Here is a 25,661-nt window from a genome sequence, read left to right on the forward strand (position 1 = left end):
TTGTTGCATTCTGCGCATGCATCGCAGGGCACGAGCCGGCCACTGCGTGCGATCGGGACTGCGATCGCAGTGACTATGCAGACCCATCGTAGAGTGATTGACAGAAAGTGTCGTTTGTGGTGGTGACGGGGTTGGTCGGAGAAGTGCGTTTGAACGCCATTACAGGGGCGTACATAAATTATACACTGCGATGCCCTACGCAGCTTGAGTACTCACAGCGTGCGATGAGGTTAGCAATTCTTGAGTAAGGTCAGAGCTTGTGCAAGTGTGTGTGAGGCTGCGATGGTACTCATTTGTATTGTACCGATGGTTTTGCAGTCTTGCTAAACATTACAGATGTGTGTAAGGTAATGTGGGCGTCCTTATGTTGAGCTGCGACGGCATAGTGATCGCAATGGATTAGCATACTATCACAGTTGAATTACGGGCGTAATCACTATTGTATCGGTAGTGAATCAGGCCCATTGTGCAGTTGTTTTTCATTTTGCAGGCCAACATAATTTTATTTTCAATCTAATCCAGAGAGATCACCTGGCAGCATAATAACATGCATTTATAATGCCTTCCCTACAGTTTGCTGCCTCTCAAAATCCTTTGCCACACTACAACCTATATGCACAAGTAAAATAAAAAGACTTGTAAAAAATGTTTTTCATAAAAACTGAAAGCAAGTCCTTTGCTGTCCAGTTAGATTTACGTTTATCTATATTTAAATGCTATGAACACCTATAATGTAGTGCAATGCTGTCCAAATAGTAACTTGAGGGCAGGATGCTATAATAAATGTAGGAGCTAAAAAGACAATTTGGGGGAGATATAGAGAAAGGCAAGCCATCATACTCTCCCAGACCCTAAAAGAGGCATAAGTTGTAAATAAAGTGAAACACGTGAATTTGACTCCAAGATACTTATACTTTTTAGCCTAAGGATTTACAGTAGTTTTTATTTAGCAATGTTGCATTAGACATGTGCCGTAGACGTGTGTGTTCTATTACAGATTGGCTGTACAGCTCTTGCACTTGTTGCATATGGTCGCTAGCTTGGTTATGCAGCCCTATGGCTTCCCCAACCCTCCTCACCGTTATATCCGATGACTGCCTCTAGTTCCAGTTGCATTTCGTCGTCCTGTGTGTGAGATGCCATGTTGCCCTGTACTGCGGTCTCCGCACTGCTGCAGCTTCCTCCCGTCTCCCAGCAACGGACTCTCTGCTCTGTGTGTGTTTACTTGTTGCTATGATTACGGCGCCAGTCACGTGTGCAACTTCACGCCTGAGTAACATGGTCACCTGCCGCATGCGCCCTGAGAACAGCCGGCAACGCGTCAGCCAACACGCATGTGCGAAGGTGGTGTTTTCGTTTTACAACCTGTATAATAGGAATTGAAAGTAACAGACAGAGCCCTTGTCTAGCTATCAGCGCCTCTTATTTCACCTGTTGATCGGTTAGGATAAATATGATCTATTTCCATCCACACAATTACCACAAATTATTGCAATATTTTGGAACTAACATTTTCTGAATTTAAAGGAATTACAGCTTGGAATGTAAGTAGGTCAGTGTCGAGTTTGTATGATTGATAATCTATTTATCCATATCCATGTATTGATGCTAAATCTTTCCAATACAAAAAAAACATATGCTCCTCATTTTACTTTATGCTAGAAAGTACACTTCTACCAATGAGGAGCAATGAAGGATATCTCAGGAGATTAAATTTTTCATAAAATGACATGCATGACATGACAACAACTATCTACCTCTCTACAACAACAACTCTCACCAATTTCTGCACTCACTTCTCCTGAGACTGCTGCATCACAGCTAAACCAGATTTTAGTAAAAGCACTCGATGAAGTAGCTCCAGCTACCCATCACACTCCGCGTAGACTCAGACGTCAACCGTGGCATTCTAACTTAACAAGGCATCTACAAAAACTCTCACGTAAAGTAGAACGTCAGTGGCGAAAGTCTCGCACTCCAAGTGACTTCCTCACATATAAGTCTATCTACAACTCTTATCGTACTGCTCTGGACACTGCCAAGCAAATATATTTCCAATCTCTAATCTCTGCTCAAGCCTCTAACCCCAAGCGACTTTTTAATACATTTAAACTGCTTCTTACCCCTCCCTCACCCAAGCCTCCTGCTACTATCTGTGCACAAGATCTTGCTTCCTATTTCAAGGACAAGATTGATAATATCCGAAATGAAATGTTATTCTCTTCCTCAGCTAGTGACCTACTCAATTCCCTACCTGAACCCTCTGGCACATTCTCTTCATTTGACCCCACAAATGAAGATGAAGTATCTACACTCTTCTCATCCTCCTACTCTATTACCTCTCCTCTAGATCCTATACCCTCACAAATTAGTAAAGCTCTGTCTCCTGTGCTCATCCCAACCCTAACTAAAATCTGTAATCTCTCTCTTTCTACTGGCATCTTTCCATCACTGTTCAAGCATGCAGTGATTACTCCCATTCTGAAAAAACAAAATTCTGACCCTAACACTCTCTCTAATTACCGTCCTATCTCCCAGCTCCCATGCCCCTCCAAGCTACTGGAGAGACTTGTCTACACCCGCCTCACACACTTTCTTAACACCCACAACTTATTGGACCCACTTCAGTCTGGCTTCCGTTCCCAGCACTCCACAGAGACAGCACTGACTAAGGTAGTAAATGATTTGGTCACTGCCAAGGCTAAAGGCCATTACTCACTTCTAATTCTTCTAGATCTCTCTGCTGCTTTTGACACTGTTGACCACTCTCTTCTCGTACAAACATTACAATCCCTAGGTCTTAAGGACACAGTCCTTTCTTGGTTCTCTTCCTACCCATCTGATCGCTCTTTTTCTGTTCGTTTTTCTGATTCTGCCTCCTCTTTGCTACCTCTATCAGTTGGAGTACCGCAAGGCTCTGTCTTAGGTCCTTTGCTATTCTCAATCTATACCACCTCTCTTGGCAAACTAATCCGCTCTTTTGGATTTCAGTACCATCTGTATGCGGATGATACTCAAATCTACCTATCCTCTCCAGATTTATCACCATCTGTATTGGTCCGTGTCACTGAATGTATTTCTGCCATTTCATCTTGGATGTCATCTCGCTACCTGAAACTTAATATTTCTAAAACAGAATTAATTATATTTCCACCGGCCAATAACAGTTACCAATCTGATCTCTTTATCACTGTTGATAACTCAACAATCCACCCCACCCCACAAGCTCGCTGCCTTGGTGTCATCCTTGATTCTGAATTGTCCTTTGTTCCCCACATTCAATCTGTCTCAAAATCATGTTACATACATCTAAAAAACATATACAAAATTCGACCATATCTCACACAAGACACTGCAAAAACTCTAATCCATGCACTCATTATTTCCCGCATTGACTATTGCAATAGTCTCCTTACTGGTCTTCCCAAAAACAGGCTATCGCCATTACAATCCATTATGAATGCAGCTGCGAGGCTTATCTTCCTTGCCAAACGTTCATCGTCTGCTGCCCCGCTCTGTCAGTCCCTCCATTGGTTGCCAGTTTTCTACCGTATTCAATACAAAATACTGTTACTTACACATAAGGCCATTAACCGAATTACACCAACATACATCTCTTCACTCATCTCAAAATATCTCCCAACCCGACCTCTCCGCTCAGCACAAGAACTGCGTCTCTCATCCCCACGCATTACTTGCTCCCATTTACGGTTACAGGACTTTCTTCGGGCTGCACCCACTCTATGGAATGCCTTACCACACACAATAAGACTTACCTCTACTCTTCAATCCTTCAAGCGTTCCCTGAAAACTCACCTCTTCAGACAAGCTTATCAGATTCCAGAACCGACCACATAACCTTCATAGCTTCCATGTCTTATCACATCCCCTCTCACAGTCCACACATAACCTCACATATTGTCTTTCTTTCACATACTCCTGACATTTTGCCGACATTCCTATGTGACTGGATCATGCAGCCCACCAAGAAACTCTGCTTTCTGGCCAGACCAAATTGCAATATATATAGCACCTATCCTTGTGTATCAATGCCTGTTTCCCTATAGATTGTAAGCTTGCAAGCAGGGCCCTCTTACCTCTATGTCTGTCTGTTATTACCCTGTTTTATTCTACAAATGTTTCCAATTGTAAAGCGCAACGGAATATGCTGCGCTATATAAGAAACTGTTAATAAATAATAAATGCAGCTTATATAATACATACTGTAAGTGATAGGAATAGATGTACACATTACTCTGTGTCACATTTTTGTTTATTAACATTTATCAATGTTTGTATAGGCCCAGCATAATCAGCAGTAAATCGTGTAATCGTCCAGATAAGCTCAAATGCTATATGAAAATCGTCAGACATGCACAGTGGGAGCTGTGGCAACCCCCCAACCCCGCTAAGTGGGGAGGAGAGAAGCAAAGCAAATGCAGGAAAATGGGCAGGAGGGGGGTACCCGATACCCGATAGGATTGAGATGGGAAGCCTGCAACAGTCTCTGGCCACTTTGTGAGCAAGGGAAATATCATTGGTGCAGGAGGAGCAATTATTTGGGGTAGGTGCAATACTGGCGATGTCAAGAAGCACTGCATATGCCCATCCCGCAGAGTATCGCACTCTAGGAAACAAGCCATTGCTCTCTACAGTGCTTTAACTTTTTTTTGCTATTCAAAAAAATTGTGAAAATACACAATATATCTTTACTTGATATATAAAAGCACATTAATATAAATGTATGCAGACTATTATAAAGCCTATATACATATTTTACTCAATTTAGATAATTTTGGGAAGCTGGAGCTGGACATACACTTGCCGGCCGCCACACTGCAGGGAAGGAGACTACTTGCAAAGTTGGGTAAGCGCATGATTGAGTATGCGCAGAACAAGAAAACGGAATATTTTGTTTCTGAAAACAATGCCTTCAGGAACTTTGCAGCGGCAGCGTGTTAACACAACCGTTGTCCCTGCTAAGTTTATTGCTGAATAGCAGGGGAAAAAAATTATAATCTAAGAATTATTGTGACGAAGTTGCCCGAAAATATTTGGGACAACATCAGCACTAAAGGTGCATATCCACTAGGCGATTAAACAGGACGATTAAATGATAACGACATCGTTATAGTTCAATCACTTGTTAATCGCCCGCAAATCGTCAGCAAATCAGGCATTTAAAAGTCAAAAATGACCTGCGATGCGCGTGCCAGCTGGTCGTTTTTGCCATCATCACCCTTACATGCTGGTCAACCTGACGATCACGTCAGGTACAGCATGTACGGGTATGATGGATGTGCCTACACTGAACGACTGAACGTTCAGTGTAGGCACATCACAGTGTGCCTACAATGTCGTAATCGTGCGGTCGTTTCTATGGTCTGCTAGTGGATACACACCTTAATGCTGAATAGAGCCCTGAATGTGTATTTAGTTGTACAGTTTTATGTTCATTTTCTTATGTATTATTAGAAAAAAATCGATAAGATGAGATATCTGTAAAAAAAAGGATAGGGAAACAAGAAAAAGATAGAGGTTTAATAAAGGTAAAAAATGCAAAAATATGTATTTTAAAATTATATAAAAAATTTATTTTTCACAAGGAACTAGTGACATCGCTTAGTCATGATGCTTAGTGTACAGTTCAAGTAAAAGTGATGGCCACAAGTGCTGGAGAAATTGTCGTAACACTGGCAGCCACTAACATGGCACGTTTTCACTCTCACCCTATAGTGGTGTGCAGGAAAATGTGCGTTGTTGGAGTACAGTAATTCTCAGTGATGTGCACAGCGACATATCGACAAATTGGTATGCAGTCGGAATGCCGACGGTCTAAATGCCGACTACCGGCTTCCCGACTGTCTAATCCCAGCAAGGGTCTAATGACAGGCTTCGAAATCCCGACGCCTGTCATTTCACCTACGCCGGGAGCCTGATCGAAGATAAGCTGGGCCACAGGGGGGAGGGTAATTATTAGGGGCTCCCGGGGGGACTTAGGGTTAGCCCTCCCCCTCCAGGAGGGATAGACTAGAGGAAGGGGGGTTAGGGTTAGGCACCCCCGGGGGGAGGTTAGGGTTAGGGACTCCCCTGGGAGGGTTAGGTTTAGGCAGCGGGGAAGGGGGGGGGTTAGGTTTAGGCAGCGGGGAAGGGGGGTTAGGTTTAGGCACATCCGTCCGGCAGTAAATCATACCAATCCCAAATTGAACTGCCCCATAAAATTCTAATTGTGTCGTAACAAGTTACTTCGTAATTAACTGAATAATTTTCAAACCCACAACATGACTGACACCAATGTGTGTAAGTGACATGTCTATTGAAAGAGGTATATTATTATTGTATTATTAAAGGGATTCCTTGACTGCTGTGAGTGAAATACATAAATGCATTTTCCACTATGGGTTCATTATGCCTCGAAGATTTACCATAACAAAAACAAAGAAAACGATAGTATGATCAGCAGTATTACATACAACTAACAAAACTATAAATAATACGGCTTTACAGTATAGTTTTATAGCGTATTTTGCAACATGTATCCTAACTGTAAGCAATTAATGTAAGAAAGTATGCGCTTGTTGTTGCTTGCACCACCATAGGAGGTGAGCAGAAGTGAGTGAGAAACACTTTGCGAAGCTGTTCCGGCAGTACCTCACATGTAATTGAATAGGGGAGTATTTGCTTTCCCCAGAAAATGGCTACCTTCACTGTAGGTGACAGAAACTTTAAATGTGCCTTTTCTGCTGTTATTGTATTCCTTTAGTTATGAACTCATTTTTGTCCCACTTTCCCCTTATGTATGTTACAGTCTGGGCAAAATTGTTATTTCTACTTCAGGGTCCATAGGGTATCCACAGGATACCTTGGGGTATAGGTGTGACGTCAGTCGCTGGGCACCATAGAGTTAAGCTTTTCAGCCTCCCAGGATGCACTAGGGTCCCCCTCCTATACCCCGCCCCGGAGCCAAGGCACCTCAGTTTAGTTTGGTGCCCGGCCGGCGTCGGGTGCACCTGTCGGAGTGGGGGGCTAGAAGAGCCCCTGAAGCTTTCTTCAGTGCAGCTGTGGCTGCACATCTGGATGTACAGCATGGACAGTCAGTCCTGACGTCCATGCTGTCTTCCCTACACCCCCGCCGGTACCAGAACGCTGGTACCGATCCGGGGATGCTGGTGAGCATCTGGGGTCACAGCTAGCGGTGACCCCAGATGTTCCGGACCATGGCCGGATCCAAGGGGGACAAAGGTAAGCAGCGGGGTCCCACGGTGGGTCCCCGCTGGTCACATGGTCCTAAGTCCCCAGGCAGGGGGCTCCCTGGGGACTGACTGCAGCGTGGAGCCAGGCGACCAACCTGCGCTTTCCACTACCCCCTGGGACAGCGGACCGCAGCAGAGCGGTAGCGCTGCGGCGTCCCAGGGGTTAAATGCATGCCAGGGGAGCGCGCCTTCCCTGTCTCACAGCCGGCGCCTCCCCCGCTGCACACAGCCCTCTCTGCATGCTGCCGACTGGTCCTGTGGCAGCGCTCCTCCCCCAGGCCAGCCTCCTCTCTGCTCCTCGGCGGCCATCTTCTCCAGAACGCATGGTGAACGCTGCTGGAAGCGCTGGACGGAAGCATCGTGGTCTGGGTCCCCCCGCATACCTCTCCTCCGCTGTGGCTCAGGTCTGTGTATGCAGCGCTGTGTCCTACCAGGCCCTGTGTCTGTGTAGTTGAGTGATCAGCGCTGTTAGTGCAGGAATTGTTATTTCTCTGCATTGTATGTGACTGTGCTAGCGCTGCCTGTAACTTTTCTTCTCTAAACTGTCAGCTTTATTACTGTCCCTGTTCTTCTGCTAAAGCCCTTGCGGTGCGGTGCTGCAGGGTGGTCTCTCGCCTATTTAATACTTAATTGGTGAGAGAGGTCACATACGTGGTGCCATCATGTCTGAAAGTGATTTTCCCCTCCGGCTACAGTGTACCACGTGCAAAGTACCGTTAGCGGAGGGGGAGGGTAGCGCGGAGGGCCTTTGCCGGCAGTGTTTGTCCATGGCGCGGCCTATTATGGTTACAGCACCGGTACAGGAGCCGCCCTGGGCTTGTTTCGCTCAGGCGTTAACAGCTTTAGTGGGCCAGTTAGCTCTGCAGCCCGCGTTTACTCCGATGGGTTTGTCCCAGCAGTCTGTGGTGTCGTCACCCATGCAGGGGTTCCCACGACAATTGGTGGTACCCCACAGTCTCCCTATTTCCCCGCTCCCGGGTTCTCAGGAGCCAGCGTGGGTTAACTCCCTGACGAGTTCTGTACAGCACTTGTCGGATGTGTTGCAAGGGGAGTCTGTGATGCGGCCTCATAAAAGGCCGGTGGCGTCTCTGTCCGCTCCTTATGAGGATGACGAAGGGACGTCTGATGATGGGGAGATTCTGGATCCTTACGATCAGGAACCTCTCCATACTAAGGACGCTGATGCTAAGTCCAAAGTATATATTCCTGGACTTATTCGGGTGGTCCGCACAGCCTTGGTGATTGAGGACGAAGTTCCCCCAGCGGCTAAATCTAAGTATGCCTTTTTCAAAGATGTGAAGGGCGATGCCACAGTCTTTCCTCTTTCGGGTCAGTTGGTGGACCATTTAGAGGAGGCGTGGAAACAACCTGGCAAAAGATACCAGCCGCAGAGACGCCTGGCGGTGGCTTATCCGTTCGCGGATAATTATTTTGCTAAGTGGGAATCCCCTCCACAGGTGGATTCTCACGTGACCCGTCTTGTCCGTAGTGCCACATTGCCGATGCCATCCATGTCCTCCCTTAAGGATGCTACGGACCGCAAGGTAGAAATCTGCCTGAAGTCCGCTTATTCCCTTGCAGGGGGGGCAGCACGGCCGGCTATGGCCATTTGCTGGGTTGCCAGAGCGATGGAGCGCTGGGCGGATTCATTAGAGGCTTCTTTTGAATCCGACTGTCCGGCCGAACAGGCGGAGTTGATTGGCAATCTCCGTGATTCGGCCACCTACATCAACGAGGCGGCTCTAGACATTAGTACTCTGGTGTCTAGAATTTCTTCAGCAGCGGTAGCTACTCGTCGCACCTTGTGGCTGCGATCCTGGAAGGCGGACGCAGATTCCAAGAAAGGTCTGGAAGCGTTGCCGTTTACCGGAGAAGTTCTCTTCGGTCCGGATCTGGATAAGATTGTGGCCACGCTGGCGGCAGCCAAATCTGCTTGTCTCCCGTCGGCCGCTGCTCCTTCTGGTTCGGGACCATCGTCCTTTCGGTCATCTAGGGCCCAGGGCAGGCCCAAACCACAGTCGTTTCCTCGACAGGCTGGCCCTAAGAAATCGGTCAAGCCCCGGAAGCAGGCATGGAGTACCAGACGTCCGGCCCCCAAGCCAGATGACAAGCCTGCGGCCTGACGGTCCGGGCCTCCCTTTGGGGGATCCCAGGGTGGGAGGCCGCCTGCTACAGTTCGCCCAGTGTTGGTCGACCACTACGACAGACACTTGGGTTCTGGAGGTGGTTTCCCACGGATACGCCCTCTCCTTCCGGCACAGACCCCCGGCTCGCTTCTTCACCACGGGTCTCCCATCAGACCGGAACAAGGCTACGGAGCTGCGGAAGGTATTGCACACTATGCTCCAGGCGGGAGTTATAGTGGCTGTTCCATTCTCCCAGAGGGGCCAGGGTTTCTATTCAAATCTATTTTTGGTACAGAAACCCAATGGGTCATATCGTCCGATTCTCAACCTCAAAGCACTCAACAAGTCTTTGCGGGTCCCGAAGTTTCGGATGGAGACCCTACGGTCCATCATTCTGGCGCTGGAACCTGGGGACTACTTGGTGTCATTGGACATACAGGACGCTTACCTGCATGTCCCTATTCTTTTGCGCCATCAACAGTTCCTCAGGTTTGCAATCCGCAGCGACCACTTCCAGTTTCGGGCGTTACCTTTTGGCCTGGCAACAGCACCACGTGTTTTCACCAAGGTGATGGCGGTCATGGCGGCTTCTCTGCGGCTGCATGGAGTCCGCATGTTGCCGTATTTGGACGACCTGTTATTGGTGGCAGGATCTCCAGAGCTCCTGTTACGCCACTTGGACCTGACCATTGCACTGCTGCAACGGCACGGCTGGCCAATCAACTGGCAGAAGTCCACTCTAATCCCATCTCGGAGGATTCTGCATCTTGGAGCCTTATTGGACTCGGGACAGCAAAGGATCTTCGTGACGGAGGACAAGATCTCTGCTTTACAGTCAAGGGTGCGCAGTTGCCTGCACAGCCGCCGGGTGTCCTTACACTCGGCGATGAGGTTACTGGGCTCCATGGTGTCGGTGTTCGACATGGTGGAATACGCCCAGTTTCACTCCAGACCTCTGCAGCACCTGATCCTGTCCAAGTGGAACGGGCTGCCTCAGTCTCTGAAGTCCCAGACGATTGTGCTCACCCAGGAGGTTTGCCTGTCCCTTGCGTGGTGGTTACAGACGACCCACCTCAACAAGGGACGTCCGTTCTGGGTTCCAAATTGGGTCCTGTTGACAACGGACGCCAGTCTTCGGGGCTGGGGAGCAGTTTCGGGTCCACATCTGTTCCAGGGCAGGTGGACGCCGACAGAAGCGGAGCTTCCAATAAATATCTTGGAACTCTGTGCGGTCTTCAATGCTCTCCAGCAGGCACAGCGGTTTCTCCAGGGTCGCCCGGTGCAGGTCCAGTCGGACAACGCTACCACCGTGGCCTACATAAACAGGCAAGGAGGAACTCGCAGTCGGGCGGCTCTCGTAGAGGTCTCTCGGATCCTGGTTTGGGCGGAGCGCAATCTTCCGGCCATATCAGCGGTCTTCATCCCGGGAGTGCTAAATTGGGAGGCGGACTTTCTAAGTCGCCAGGACGTTCATCCGGGGGAATGGTCCCTGCACCCGGACGTTTTTCAACTACTGGTGGACAGGTGGGGTCTTCCAGAAATCGACCTCATGGCGTCCCGGCACAACAACAAGTTGCCGGTGTACGGGTCTCGCACAAGAGACGAAGGGGCGTCTCTGGTGGATGCTCTGTCCGTCCGGTGGACGTTCCGGTTCGCATACCTGTTCCCTCCGGTCTCCCTTCTTCCACGGGTAATCCGGAAATTCAAACAGGAAGGAGGGACGCTCCTGTTGATAGCTCCTGCGTGGCCCAGACGGCACTGGTTCTCAGACCTTCAGGGTCTGTCCGTGGACAGTCCTCTGCGGTTGCCGCTACGACCGGACCTTCTGTCTCAGGGTCCTTGCCTTCACCCGGACCTGACTCGGCTGTCTTTGACGGCGTGGCTGTTGAGACGGCCATGCTGAGGTCCCGGGGGTTTTCCAGCTCTGTGGTGCGTACCATGTTACAAGCTCGGAAACCGTCTTCCGCGAGGATATACCATCGCGTGTGGCATACGTTCTTCCAGTGGTGTCGACCGAGAGGTTATGCACCGCGGGAGTTTCGTCTGTCTCGGATTCTCGCCTTCCTGCAAGCGGGACTAGATCATGGGCTTCGCCTTGCTTCTTTGAAGGTACAAGTTTCGGCCCTATCTGTCTGGTTTCACCGTAGGATTGCTACAATCCCGGATGTGCGCACCTTTATGCAGGGTGTTCTCCGCATTCAGCCGCCCTTTGTTCCACCTGTGGCGCCTTGGGATTTGGCTGTGGTCCTGAGGGCTCTCCAAGGACCGCCGTTTGAACCACTGGGCTCAGTGGATCTTAAATGGCTAACAGCTAAGACTGTTTTCCTTCTGGCCATTGCTTCGGCCAGACGTGTTTCTGAGTTAGGGGCTCTTTCTTGTAGACCCCCTTTCTTGGTTTTTTATGGGAACAGGGCAGTGCTCCGCACTCGGCCCGAGTTTCTTCCCAAAGTTGTTTCCCAGTTTCATGTTAACGAGGAAATAGTTGTTCCGGCCTTTAACTCACCGGGTCTTTCCGTGGGTGAGGCCTCTTTGGATGTTGTGCGGGCCTTAAGGACTTATGTTGACCGCACTTCTTCGTTTAGGAAGTCGGACGCTTTGTTTGTCCTCTATGGCTTCCGTAAAAAGGGTTGGCCTGCTTCAAAGCAAACTTTGGCAGCCTGGATCCGTATGGCTATTTCTGAAGCTTATCTTCATGAAGGCCTACCGGTCCCTCCTTCTCTGAAGGCTCATTCCACTAGGTCTGTGGGTCCTTCGTGGGCAGCTCGACGTGGTGCCTCGGCAGTTCAGATCTGCAAGGCTGCTACGTGGTCCTCTGTCCATACCTTCGTGAGGTATTACAGGTTTGACACCTTCGCCTCTCAGGATGCTTCCTTCGGGCGGCGGATTCTCCTTTCTGCACAGGAGCGTCCCCACCCTTAAAGGATACTGCTTTGGGACATCCCCAAGGTATCCTGTGGATACCCTATGGACCCTGAAGTAGAAAATATGAGATATGGTAAGAACTTACCCTTGTTATCTCTATTTCTACGAAGTCCATAGGGTTCCACAGGACTCCCGCCCTGTCGCACCTGTGCTGCAGATGGGCTTTGCTCTGGTCACCGGTTTTCCGTCTCCCTCTGGTGAGAATGTGATTCTTGTATGTGTCCAGATCTTTTTTCTCTCTCTTCCTTCTCCTCCTCCGGCCTATGGCTTGATAACTAACTGAGGTGCCTTGGCTCGGGGGCGGGGTATAGGAGGGGGACCCTAGTGCATCCTGGGAGGCTGAAAAGCTTAACTCTATGGTGCCCAGCGACTGACGTCACACCTATACCCCAAGGTATCCTGTGGAACCCTATGGACTTCGTAGAAATAGAGATAATAAGGGTAAGTTCTTACCATATCTCATATTATTTCGATTTTTCCTATTTTCTAAAATTTAAGCTAAGATGTGTAACATTAAGGCAATATCCAGTAGCAATCTTACAGATATGCACAGATGTGGATTTGAAAAGTTGGCACTAGTTGAATAGTACAGGTGGTCATTTATGAAGTTCAAAATGGCCAAAATGCAGCACAAAATCAGCTTTGTACCTGCGATGTGCCTGCGTAGTTGTACCTGCGATGTGCCTCGATTTGTACAAGTATACCTAGAGTTCTTACAAACTGCATAGGCGGAGTCACATGGTTGCAGAATTTTCAAACAAGCAGAAGCTTCCACAGTATAATGGGAGGAGTTGGGCAGAGGGAGGGTGTTCTTTGATATTTGTGTAGAAGATGAATTGGTGTACCAACTTTTTGGAGACAGGCAATATTGAGATTAGTGAAATAAGGTACAGAAGTAAAGTATGCATTATTGGGGCATTCATTTCTGGCTTCAGGGTGCATGGACCCCTTCAAGTAGACTTGATTTTTAAACCAACAATGAGCTAACAAAAATGTAATAAAAAGTTTCACATACAGTCAGGTCCATAAATATTGGGACATTGACAGAATGTTCAGATTTTGGCCTCTATTCACCACCACAATGGTTTTGAAATGAAACAAACAAGATGTGCTTTAACTGCAGACTTTCAGATTTAATTTAAGGGTAATTACATCCAAATCGGGTGAACGGTGTAGGAATTACAATAGTTTCAATATGTGCCTCCCACTTTTTAAGTGGCCAAAAGTAATGGGACTATCAACTCAAAAGCTATTTCATGGACAGGTGTGGATTATTCCCTCGTTATTTCATTATCAATTAAGCAGGTAAAGGGTCTGGAGTTGATTCTAGGTGTGACATTTGCATTTGGAATCAGTTGCTGTCAACTCTCAATATGAGATCCAAAGAGCTGTCACTATCAGTGAAGCAAGCCATCATTAGGCTGAAAAATCAAAACAAACCCATCAGAGAGATAGCAAAAACATTAGGTGTGGCCAAATCAACTGTTTGGAACATTCTTAAAAAGAAAGAATGCACCGGAGAGCTCAGCAACACCAAAAGACCCGGAAGACCACGGAAAACAACTGTGGTGGATGACAGAAGAATTATTTCCCTGGTGAAGAAAAACCCCTTCACAACACTTGGCCAAATCAAGAACACTCTCCAGGAGGTAGGTGTATATGTATCAAAGTCAACAAGAGAAGACTTCACAAGGGTGAATATAGAGGGTTCACCATAAGATGCAAACCATTGGTGAGCAACAAAAACAGGAAGACCAGATTAGAGTTTGCCAAACAACATGTAAAAAAGCCATTACAGTTCTGGAACAACATCCTATGGACAGATGAGACAAAGATCAACTTGTACCAGAGTGATGGGAAGAGAAGAAAAGGAAAGGAATTGCTCATGATCCAAAACATACCACCTCATCAGTGAAGCATGGTGGTGGTAGTGTCATGGCGTGGGCATGTATGGCTGCCAATGGAACTGGTTCATTTGTATTTATTGATGATGTGACTGCTGACAAAAGCAGCAGAATGAATTCTGAAGTGTTTCGGGCAATATTATATGCTCATATTCAGTCAAATGCTTCAGAACTCATTGGACGGCGCTTCACAGTGCAGATGGACAATGACCCGAAGCATACTGCAAAATCAACCAAAGAGTTTTTTAAGGCTAAAAAGTGGAATGTTATGCAATGGCCAAGTCAATCCCCTGACCTGAATCCGATTTAGCATGCATTTCACTAGATGAAGACAAAACTGAAGGGAAAATGCCCCAAGAACACGCAGGAACTGAAGACATTTGCAGTAGAGACCTGGCAGAGCATCACCAGGGATGAAACCCAGCGTCTGGTGATATCTATGCGTTCCAGACTTCAGGCTGTAGATGCCTGCAAAGGATTTGCAACAAAGTATTAAAAAGTGAAAGTTAGATTTAGGATTGTTTAGTTTGTCCCATTACTTTTGGCCCCTTAAAAAGTGGGAGGCACATATAGAAACTGTTGTAATTCCAACACCGTTCACCTGATTTGGATGTAATTAAACTCAAATTAAATCTGAAAGTCTGCAGTTAAATCACATCTTGTTTGTTTCATTTCAAAGCCATTGTGGTGGTGAATAGAGGCCAAAATATGAAAATTCTGTCAATGTCCCAATATTTATGGACCTGACTGTATATGCCATATGTCTAAAGAGTGAGGCAGCCATCTTGGGTACAGCACATAGGTTACAATAAGTGGCATAAAGCAATGCATGACGATATGATTATACTTTGGATAGACGGGCGAGATGGCAGGCCCATTGCCATGGCGCTGCAGCCTAGGGGGCATTGCTGAGGCTTCCATCCTTCTTTCAGATGATGCTTGCGACGGCCACGGGTCTAATCGCTGTAGCTGCCGCTATCTCCACACTTCTCACCACTCTTGACCATAACAGCATTTGCAGGCTGCAGCTCCTTCTCCTGAGTCCTGTCCCCTATTACCTTCCCTTCCAGCCCAGCCCATCAGGCAGAAGCTCCGACCCCTCAATGTTTATTAGCTCACAGGGGGGTGCTCTGGGGGCATGTGTCCTGCCATTTACATTTACAATCAGAATGGATTATAGGTAAAATAATTTGCATATGCAAATTATTTTACCTATAATCCATTTTGATTGTAAATGATGTAATGTTTGCAGTAACTGCCTGCACAGTTGATCTTAAAGATTCAATGAATGGTGAATAGCATACAGTAACTATTATAAATGAAGAAATATATTTAAAAATAAATAATTATATTCATTCATTCCAAGTAGTGACATGTCAAGAGGATATAGTTGTAGGAGGGTGCAAATTTATAGTTTGAAGGGGGGTATCTCTGTGTCTGTGTGTATATTATGTGTTTGTGTAACTGTGTATATATGTGTGTTTATGTCTGTGTAAATATGGGATGTAGTCAGCATCCCTCTATACAGGATACCGTCGGTCTAATTCCGGCCCCCGAAATTCCGACGGTAGTCGGGATCTTGGCTCCAGTATACCAACTACCGGCATCCCGAAGGTAAGTATCGTGGGTTAGGGGTTAAGCACTACGTGGAGGGTTAGGGTTGGGCACTAATGGGGGAGGGTTAGGTTTAGGGTCTAGGGGGGGAGGTTAGGGTCAGGCATCAGGGCGGAATGGTTAGGGATAAAGGTTAGCGGAAGGAGACTTACCTTTTAATGTCGGGAATCTGGCAGAGGGAATATCATACCCAACCCATATATATGTGTATATGTGTCTGTGTGTATATATGTCTGTGTATATATGTGTCTGTAACTGTATAAATGTTTCTTTGTAACTGTGTATATGTGTTGTGTCTGTGTAACTGTATATATATGGCTGTGTAACTCTTTATAAATGTGTTGGTTTAACTGTACGTGTCTGTGTATGTGTGTGTCTGTGCACGGGTTGGGTATGAATAGCCAGCGACTGAATTTCCACCAGTTCAAAGTACCCTAACCCTCTTACTTTCCCTCCCTAACCCTCCCTTGGTGGTGCCTAACCCTAACCTCCCCTTTCCGCACCCTAAACCTCCCCGAAGGGTTCCTAACCCTACCCTCCCACCGGTGGTGCCTAATCCTAACTCCCCCATCCCCGGGCTAAGTGTAATACCCTTTACTTACCTTCGGGATGCCGACGTCAGTATCGTGATGTCTTCGGGATAGCAGCGCCGGCATTATGCCGGGCATCAGGATTTCGGCATCAGTATATCGACGCCCTGGATCCTGCCTGCCGGCATATTAAACGCATCCCGTCTGTAACTATAGTTGTACAATAGAATTAGAAATGGCCGAACTCCTGGACGCTGAGTGGGCAGTCCTGCATCATTATATGTTTTTGTATCATTTTGTACAGCATTTACTTTAAGACGTTGAATAACTCAGAGGGAGGAGGGGCAAAATAAACTTCGCCCTGGACACCACATGGTGTAGAACTCAGTGACGTGTGGTGAGGTCAATGGCTGGGGAGGCACACATGGAGATGGGTCTGAGTGCTGGGAGGTTGTCTCGCCCCCCACTCACTGTAACTCTCCCCTCTCTACACTAAGCTTCAGTGTCCATTGATTCTCCAGACTGTATCACTGTCTTTTCTTGCTGCTGACTGAGCTGAGTGAGTTCCGATCTCTAAACACTGTAGTGCACTTCCTGGTCACATTACACATCCAAGGTGTCCATCAGTGCCCAAGGCACGCCCTCTATACTCAGAGTCGTACCTCTATTAGCTCTCTTTCTGTGCAGCTCACTGCTTGTGGTGTGGCCCCTCCTCCAGCCCTGTAAGCAGTGTCTGACTGTACAGAGGTGAGGCTGAGCTGTTGCTGCCTCAATTCTCGTATCCCTGCAGTACCAGGGAGCTTCACAAAGCTGGTGAGTGTTAACTATAAAAATTATTACAATAAACAAACAAAGAAGATGTTTATAAATTATACAAATCTTCGTTGTATTATTCTAATCATTTCTAGATTAAATCTCAGGAATATGACAGGTGGCTCTGCCTCCCCTGCCTAGCCTGACTGCACGTCCCTGGTAGAACTGACCCTGGAAAGACAATATACAAACAACAAGATACACAGAGAATCGTCACTTCCAAGGGTTGTTATCCTACACGAAAGTACCAGGTGTGGCAATCATTTTGGAAGTAGTACATATGGAAATATGATGCACTGAATCAACATTTATACATATTGGGAAAATATAACAAAATTTGTTATAGATTTTGCTGAGACATTTAGCACACTACGCCTCTTAAGGTTTTTCCACCTCTCCTAGGTGCATGAGACACATCGTAGATAGGCAGTAGGTGTACACCTTAAAGTGCTCTTAGAAGCCCATCTATATATTATAACAGTGCAAAATCAAAGAATTCTGTGCATCCAGTGCTCTTTGATAATGAGCTCCACAATTGTTTTTTTTACTCTGATGAGTCAGGAATTTTGGCAGCCCCAGACCTCCAGGTGCTGTATTTGAAAGTTTTCTTTGCATAGTGGAGGGTTGTCAAATGTTTCACAATGCTCTGTCCTGCCATTATTAAGATCAGCATCAATGTTCAAGGCTTGTCCTCCTCCTCCACCTGAAATGACACATCACATAACAACTTTAACCACAAGGAGAGATTTAGGGGCATATTTGTTAAAGATTATTTGTGGGATATCCTCCGGAGGGTACATGTAAACATTAAGGATCTCCAGGATTTAAGGAGGAGAGAACGCAGCAGATGGCTCCGATTTCTGCTGTGGTCCCTCCATTTCCAAACTCAAAACAGCCCCCATAGGTCTTTATGGGGGTGCTAAATTGTTGTGGCTGCTAACGCCATTCAACGTGTCGGTAATCACAATGTTTAGCCTTACTTGTACCTACCAGAAGTACAAATGGGGACACGGAAAAACATTTTTTAGTAATGCCATAGTCCCAAATTGAAAACAAAGGTCTCCAACAAGGTTATGTCCCTGAACCACCAACCTATCTATTAAAACTATACCTCTATGGATTGCGTTTTCTAAGAAGCGCCTTGTCATTTAATATAATAGCCCAATTAAATCAGCAGCTAGAACTGAAGACAAGCAGCTTAGTATACCCTAGTCCGCAACAACGCTTCCCTAATTGTAAGGCTACCCCCTTTTACCTCAGAAGACATTACATTGTCAAGCAGCTGCCAAGTACTCTAAATTTATGATTTCCCACAGGTATAGTGTCCAGCATTGGAGTGTCATATTTACATATTGCTCTTTAGGATTAGCGTAAGGACCTTCTTAACTCTCAATGGTTCACGGAGACCTATACAAGTATACAGATGCTAGTTGGTTAATCTGTTATAAGCAATAAACAGAGCCATTAAATGGTGTTCTCTGTTGGCGGCACTACAGGGCCGGCGCTTGCTGTCTGAGCAACTTTACAGCTGCACTGCTGTGCCTGTGGCATGCAAGCTAAGGCAGCCAACACAGCAGTGTCATGGGCGGGCCTGGCAGGGCGAAACTAAGGGGTGGTCCGGGGGTGGACTGGACATGTAAATGCAGGCGGATCAGCGATCTGGACACTGGACCACCCATTAGCCAGATTGCCAATCCGCCTGAATTTAAATGTCATTTATATCCACGACAGCCCGGTCAGGAATTGATCTCATTGCCCGCCCCTGAGCGGGCGGTGCTAGTTCGTTCCCCTACCTTGTAGACTAGCAGTTTGCATGCGCAACATACAAGATAACATCATGTATATATGGAATCGGGATGTATCACAGCCGGACTTGAATCCAGAGGAAGGCCGGGAGATGAAGATCCCGACTAAGGTAAGAAAGTACCCTAACCCTCCCCTCTCCCCTCCCTAAGGGGTGCCTAACACTAACCTCCCCAACTAGTGCCTGACCCTAACCCTCCCCTTCCCCCAGCCTAACCTTAACCCTCCCGGGGGTGCCTAACCGTAAGTCCTCCCGGGAGTCCCTAAACCTAAACCCCCCCCCCCCCCGCGGCTATGAGCTCCCAACACCCGGCTTCCCTACGTTCAGAATGCCGGGCGTCGGGATTTTGGCATGGGGCTAATGATAGGTGTCTAAATACCGACGCCTATCTTTAGTCCCATGCCGGGCATTTCGACCGTCGGCTTCCTGACTACATCCTGTGTGTGTATATATATATATATATATATATATTATTGTAGCAAGGTCGGAGAGCTGGTATCATCTCCTGGGGTAGATGGCACTGCGCAGCAGCTGAGAAATCACACTCAGTCCACTAGTCTGGTACAACTGGCCTCCGCCAGTTTTATTAGGCAATACAAACAAAATAAACTCCTTTCCGTCTGGCACTAGCTATACAGAAGTGATCCTAGCTCACTAATAAACAAAGTATAAGATGGTTTTTCCAGGTTTAGTTTACCTGCTTTTCATCAAGCTGATTCTCTCACAGAGACACGAAAGCCTGTCCTTTCCCCAGGCAGTGTCTCCCTCTAATGATCAACACTAAAAAACAGCCACACAGCTGAAAACCCTAATTAGCCTCCTGTGAAGCTAATAACCCAAAAAACTCTTAACACAAACACCTTCCTGAGGTTTCAAAAGACATAGGTCAGGAATCTAGGGCAAATATACCTGGCTTCCACTATGATGCCAGCGATCTTGTCACAATATATATATGTATATATGCACACACATTGCTAAGATTGTAAAGAGACATGTCAAGAAGACATATTTGTAGGAGGGCACAAATTTATAGTTTGCAGATGGCGCCGAACACTCTAGCCACGGCCCTCTCTGCACAATAGCAAATTCCTTCCGCGTAGCACTGTTCCCAAATGATAATCCAGGATGATACAATAGGGAATACATAATTGACTGTTGTAAACAGATTATTCAGTATTAGGATTCTCAAATTGCAGAAGTAGCCATTATTTTTACGCTACTTTATATTTCTCAAATGCCCCTAATTTTCAGTTTTAAAACATTGGTTCCTGTTGTTGTCCCTTATATTCTATTTGTATTACCTATTATAAAACCTTGATTGTTTCCACACATGAACATAGAGGCAGTTTTAGATGGCAGCTGAAAGTGACGCACGGAAAGGAATGGAGATAAGCGACTTGGGTTTCCTTCTACCGGTACAGCCAGAAAGTTTGAGAATTGAGGGGGGCTGCTGGGAGCTGAAGAGAAGGTAGGGGGTGATGGACGCTGAGGGACCGGTGAGAGGCGGGCACCATAAGAGTAAGAACGGGGTCTTGCGCGTGGGGAAGGTGGAGCTGTCTTAACCATCTCTGGTTTCTTCACCACGACCCACTCGTATCTCTCCATATCTGGACGTAGCTGCAGAGACATAAAAGCCACAGAGTGAACTGCATTATTCATGCATTGACCCAAGGCATATACTAGTAGGTGTCACAGGGATATCACGACCAATAATACCTGTCCCGTTTCATGCTGCTGAAAGTAAAATAGTTACACAATAAATTAGAAAATAGTTATTTTTAGTATAATAAGTCTAGTCTTTAGGTCAGGTTGTTATAGCTATATAGTGCTTGCAGTTGTTCTCAGTTTCAATCCCAGTGTAATTTTTTCGAAAAACAAATGACATAGCACATGCAGGGGTATTCAATATGAAACGTTAACTTCACTGTCGAAGTTAACGTTTCATATCTGAGTTTTTTTCTGTGTTAAGGTATGGTGCGCGCTCCCGCTTATCCCCGTATTCAATATAAAATTAACGAAAACGGGAAACTCCGGAATTGGATTTGCGTAAAGTTACGAATTTTTCCTTAAAATAATTGTAAGACCCCCCTAAAGTTGTAAAAACATGGGGGAACACTATGGATACCCCCGTTTTAGCCTTTAATTGAAAGTCGGGGATTTAAATAGCCGCAGCAGGTGCTTTTTTCCCGACATTGAAGAAGTGATGCAGAAGAGCACTTAGGTTATTTTTTTCGTTTTTTTAAGTGGTCCCATCAAATTTGGGGTACATGAAAATGGGTACTAGCATATTTTTAAGTCCCTAAAGTAAGTTTTTAAAAATTCTGCATTTGTGCACCTGCCGCTATAATTCTATTCTAGAAAACACCTGCCGCATACTTGCAGAATAGCCCTGAACCTATTTCCCTATTGTTAAACAATTTTTTCCCATTTTTTTTTTTCACCCCAATTTTTAAATAAATTTTTTGGGGTGTCCCTATTTTTTTAAAAAACTTTTTTTGACACAGTTCTTTTTTAAATGTCATTCCCAGGGGTGCAGGCTATTTTTTTTAAGCCTGCACCACTAAACCCCAATTCTGCACTTTTTTCGACACCTATTCAATGGTGAAAAGTTATCCCCGTTTTTTGTCAAAGACTTTTCAAAACTGCGATAAGTCTTTGAAATTGAATACGATGTAAAAGTAAAACCTGCGATAATGACGCCATACCTCCGATATTAACGCAAAAACGATGTTATCGCACCCATATTGAATACCCCTGTAAGAGTTATGGTAGACTTACCTTTGTTAACTCTTTCTTCGAGGTTCAAAGGGTCCACAGGGATACCATGGGGATAATCTGGTTGGAGTGATCCAGGCACCAAACAGGTAATCTTTCAGCTCCCAGGATGCCCAAGGTCCTCCTCCACATATACCCCACCCCTGGCCACAGGCATTCAGTTTTGTAAACAAGCTTAAGGCAGGAGAAGGAAGAACAATTGTACACCAGAAACACAGAAAAAGAGGGAAGCCGTGACCAAAAGAAAAATTACCCAATGCAGCCAGGTGCTGCAGGGTGGGTGCCCTGTGGACCCTATGGACCTCGAAGAAAACGTTAACAGGTCTACCATAACTTATTTTCTTCTTCAGGGTCCATAGGGATCCACAGGGATTCCATGGGGATGTCCTAAAGCAGTTCCCCTAAGGGTGGGGACGCTCCTGAGCACAAAGGAGGACTTGTCGCCAAAATGAAGCATCCTGGGACGCAAAAGTATCAAAGGCGTAGAAAAGTGTGTACAGAATACCACGTGGCCGGCTTGCACAATTGTTCAGCAGAGGCACCACGACGGAATGCCTACAATGGTCCCGCAGACCAGGTACAGTGTGCTGTCGTCGTGTTTGGAACAGGGAGATCAGTCTGAGTGTAAGCTTGAGAGATAGTCATGCGCAGCCATCGAGCCAGAGTTTATTTGTTAGCTGGCCAGTCTTGTTTGAGAAAACCATACAACACAAAAGAGCATCTAATTTTCTAAAAGAGTTTGAACGATCCCCATAGATACGGAGAGCACAAACCACATCCAGGGAGGCTTCACTCACAGAAAGGTCTGAAGACTGAAAAGCTGGAACCACAATCACTTCATTCACATTAAAACGGGACACTACCTTAGGAAGGTAACCCGCCCGTGTACAGACAACAGCTCTATCCTGGTGAAAAATCTAAAAACGGGGAGAGACAAGAGCGCTGCCCAATCAGAAACTTTGCGTGCAGAAGAGAAAGCGAGGAGAAAAGTGTCTTCACTGTCAACAATGTCAAATCTACTGAGTCCAGAGGTTCAAATGGGGGAACTTGCAGCCCTTGAGAAACAAAGACAAATCCCAGGGTGGCTGAACTCAGAGAACACCCTGTAAAAAAAAGTTCTAACATCCGTCAAAGAAACAATTCTTTGCTGGAACCAAATTGACAGCGCAGAAAACTGTACTCTCAGGGTGGCCAAGCGGAGACCGAGGTCTAACCCATCCTGGAGAAAAGCAAATACCCGCAAAACCTTAGGGTCATACTTTCTGTGGAACACCATTGACCAAAAGAATGCCAAACTCTGTAATAGATGCGGCCAGAGGAAGGCTTTCGTGCCCTAAGCATCGTTTGAATCACAGAGCTGGAGAAACCTTTGGCTCTTAAGATGGAAGACTCAAAAGCCACGCCGTCAAAGACAGACGGGGTAAGTCCAGATGCAGGTAGGGACTCTGCGCTAACAGATCCGGCCCTAGAGGAAAAGGAAACTATGAGTAGATTCCGTAAGTCGGTGAACCAGTGGCGTCTGGGCCAAGCAGGAGCTACTAGTATCACTGTTCCTCCTTCCTGCTTGAATTTCCTGATGACCCTTGGGAGGAGGGAAATCGGAGGAAAGAGATACACCAGCTTAAAGTCCCATTTCACTGCAAGTGCGTCCACAAATGCGGTTGAAGGGTTTTTGGTTCCGGACTTGTACCTGGGGACCTGATTGTGACGTGAAGCCATGAGGTCTACATCTGATAGGCCCCATATGTTCACCAGGAGTTGAAAAACCCCCGGGTGGAGAGCCCACTCTCCGGTGTGTATGTCCTGACAACTTAGGAAGTCCGCTTCCCAGATAGCCGGAAGATGACATTCTGCCCAGATCAGAATGTTTGTCACTTCCCTCATGGCTGCATGACTTTGTGTGCCTCCATAATGATTGAGACAGTCTAGTGTGGTCGTGGTGTCGGACTGGATTTGGAACGGCCTGCCCTGGAGCAGGTCCTGTGCCCTGATAAGTGTTTTGTATATATTTCTCGAAGCTCCAGAATGTTTATGGGCTGATGATTTTCCTCGATTTGCCCATCTTCCCTGAAAACTGTGACGACTGTCACCACCCCCCACGCACATCCATGAAGACTGGCGTCCTTGGTGAGGAGCACCCAATTTGGAATCCAGAATGGACAACTCTTGTCCAGATGATCCTTTTGTAGCCACCACGAGAGAGAGAGAGACAAACCTCCGGAGTGAGAAGGATTCTCTGGTACCGCATTAGATGATACTGTCCGTTCCAACGGGAGAGAATCAATTGCTGCAGAGGCCTGGAGTTGGACTGAGCATATTCCACAATGTCGAAGTTGGGTACCATTGACCCCAAGACCTGCCTTGCTGATAGAATGGATACCCTTCGATTGCGCAGCAATTTGCATACTCGCAATGATAGGGCCGCAATCTTGTCCTCTGGTAGAAACACCCTTTGTGCCTGAGAATCCAGAAGTGCCCAAAGATGTACCATCCGCTGTATTGGAGACAAAGAAGATTTCTTCCAATTGATTATCCAGCCCTGTGTCTGTAGGCAGGCAATGGTCAGCTGGAGATGGTGTTGTAGAACAGCCGGAGATTGTGCCAATATCAGAAGGTCATCCAGGTATTCTGATTCCTTGAAGTCTGAGGTAGGCCATCCTCATTGCCATTATTTTGGTGAAGACCCGAGGGGCCGTAGATAGACCAAAGGGCAGTGCTTGAAATTTGTAATGTTGTTGCAGGACAGCGCAAACCATAGAAATTGTTGGTGGGATGGCGTAATAGGCACATACATGTACGCATCCTGAATGTCCAAGGACAGCGATCAATTATTTTGTAAATGCAACCTGAGGATTTATATGGAGAGTTTCCATACGGAACTTGGGTACACTGATAAATTTGTTGATGGTTTCCAGATTTAGGGGTCTATTTACTAAGCAGTGTTAGGAGAAGTGAAGAGTGAAAAGTGATAAGGTACCAGCCAATCAGCTTCCAACTGTCATTTTTCAAACACAGCCTGTGAGATGGCAGTTAGGAGCTGATTGGCTGGCACCTTATCACTTTTCACTTCTCCTAACACTGTTTAGTAAATAGACCCCTTAGAACAGGGCGATGAAACCCATTTGGTTTCTGAACCAAAAATAGATTAGAATAATACATTTTTCTTTGTTCCACAGGAATCGGGATCATCACCACTGCCTGCAGCAGTGAGTTAATGGCCTCCTGTAGGGCAAAGGCCTTAATAGACTCCGATGGGGCAGTTGTACAAAAGAACTTGTGGGGAGAATGCTTCCAGAAAGTGAGAGCATACCCCTGAGAGACCACTTCTCGGACCCAGGCATCTGTTATTGTTTGAGCCATAACTGAGGCTGCCGATGCTTTAGAAGCTAGGAGCCCAGCATCTATTGCAGCTTCTCCCAAATAGGTGGGTGATTCTCGTATGTGGGAGATATATGTCAGCTGTTCTCTGGTAGCATATCCTCCAATACCCCTGTCCATTCTTCAACAACCTTGGATACCCAAGCCCCGGCCATAGCTGGTCGAGTAACAGCTCCAGACATTGAAAATACTGCTTTAAGACACGTTTAAATTTTTCTGTCTGTAGAACTTTTAAGAGAAAATGCTGAGGGAATAGGCAGTTTAGCACTCCTGACTAGGTGTCACACGAGCATCCATAGTAGGAGGGATTTCCTACTTAGTACATTCCGTAGCTGGGAAAGGATACAAAGATGCTATTCTTTTCGTAACATGGAACTGTATATCTGGGTTACTCCATGCCTCTTCCATAAGTTCAGCGAGCTGCTTTTACCACCTTCTGGTGTCTAGGAGCCGGTTCATTATCCTGTATATTTAGGATTGATTTGACCGCCCTCACCAAAGAAGGAATATTCCCTGTAGAAGGATGGTCCTCCTCTCCAGAG

The 25,661-nt window shown here is 46.5% G+C and overlaps 2 protein-coding genes across 6 annotated transcripts in view; both read right to left on the reverse strand.

Annotated features, from left to right (window-relative positions):
- Positions 1-1,192, reverse strand: part of CFAP52 (cilia and flagella associated protein 52) — a 74,447-nt gene extending 73,255 nt beyond the window's left edge. Inside the window, exon 1 of the mRNA XM_088468464.1 lies at positions 1,080-1,192. Within this exon, the coding sequence (XP_088324590.1) occupies positions 1,080-1,143 (64 nt within the window). The 5' untranslated portion in view covers positions 1,144-1,192. The remainder of the gene's footprint in view (positions 1-1,079) is intronic.
- Positions 1,193-17,239: 16,047 nt separating this feature from the next.
- LOC148542502 (TBC1 domain family member 24-like) overlaps positions 17,240-25,661 on the reverse strand; it is a 93,008-nt gene continuing 84,586 nt past the window's right edge. For all 5 annotated transcript variants that reach the window (XM_088468747.1, XM_088468772.1, XM_088468736.1 and 2 more), the window contains 2 exons: positions 20,268-20,583; positions 17,240-17,865 (listed from right to left, as the gene is read on the reverse strand). In XM_088468747.1, coding sequence (XP_088324873.1) covers positions 17,720-17,865; positions 20,268-20,583 — 462 coding nt within the window. In that variant the 3' untranslated portion in view covers positions 17,240-17,719. The remainder of the gene's footprint in view (positions 17,866-20,267; positions 20,584-25,661) is intronic.

This window comes from Taudactylus pleione, unplaced genomic scaffold, assembly GCF_031769625.1.
Source record: "Taudactylus pleione unplaced genomic scaffold, aTauple2 ptg000012l, whole genome shotgun sequence".
In the NCBI taxonomy this organism is placed as follows: Eukaryota; Metazoa; Chordata; class Amphibia; order Anura; family Myobatrachidae; genus Taudactylus; species Taudactylus pleione.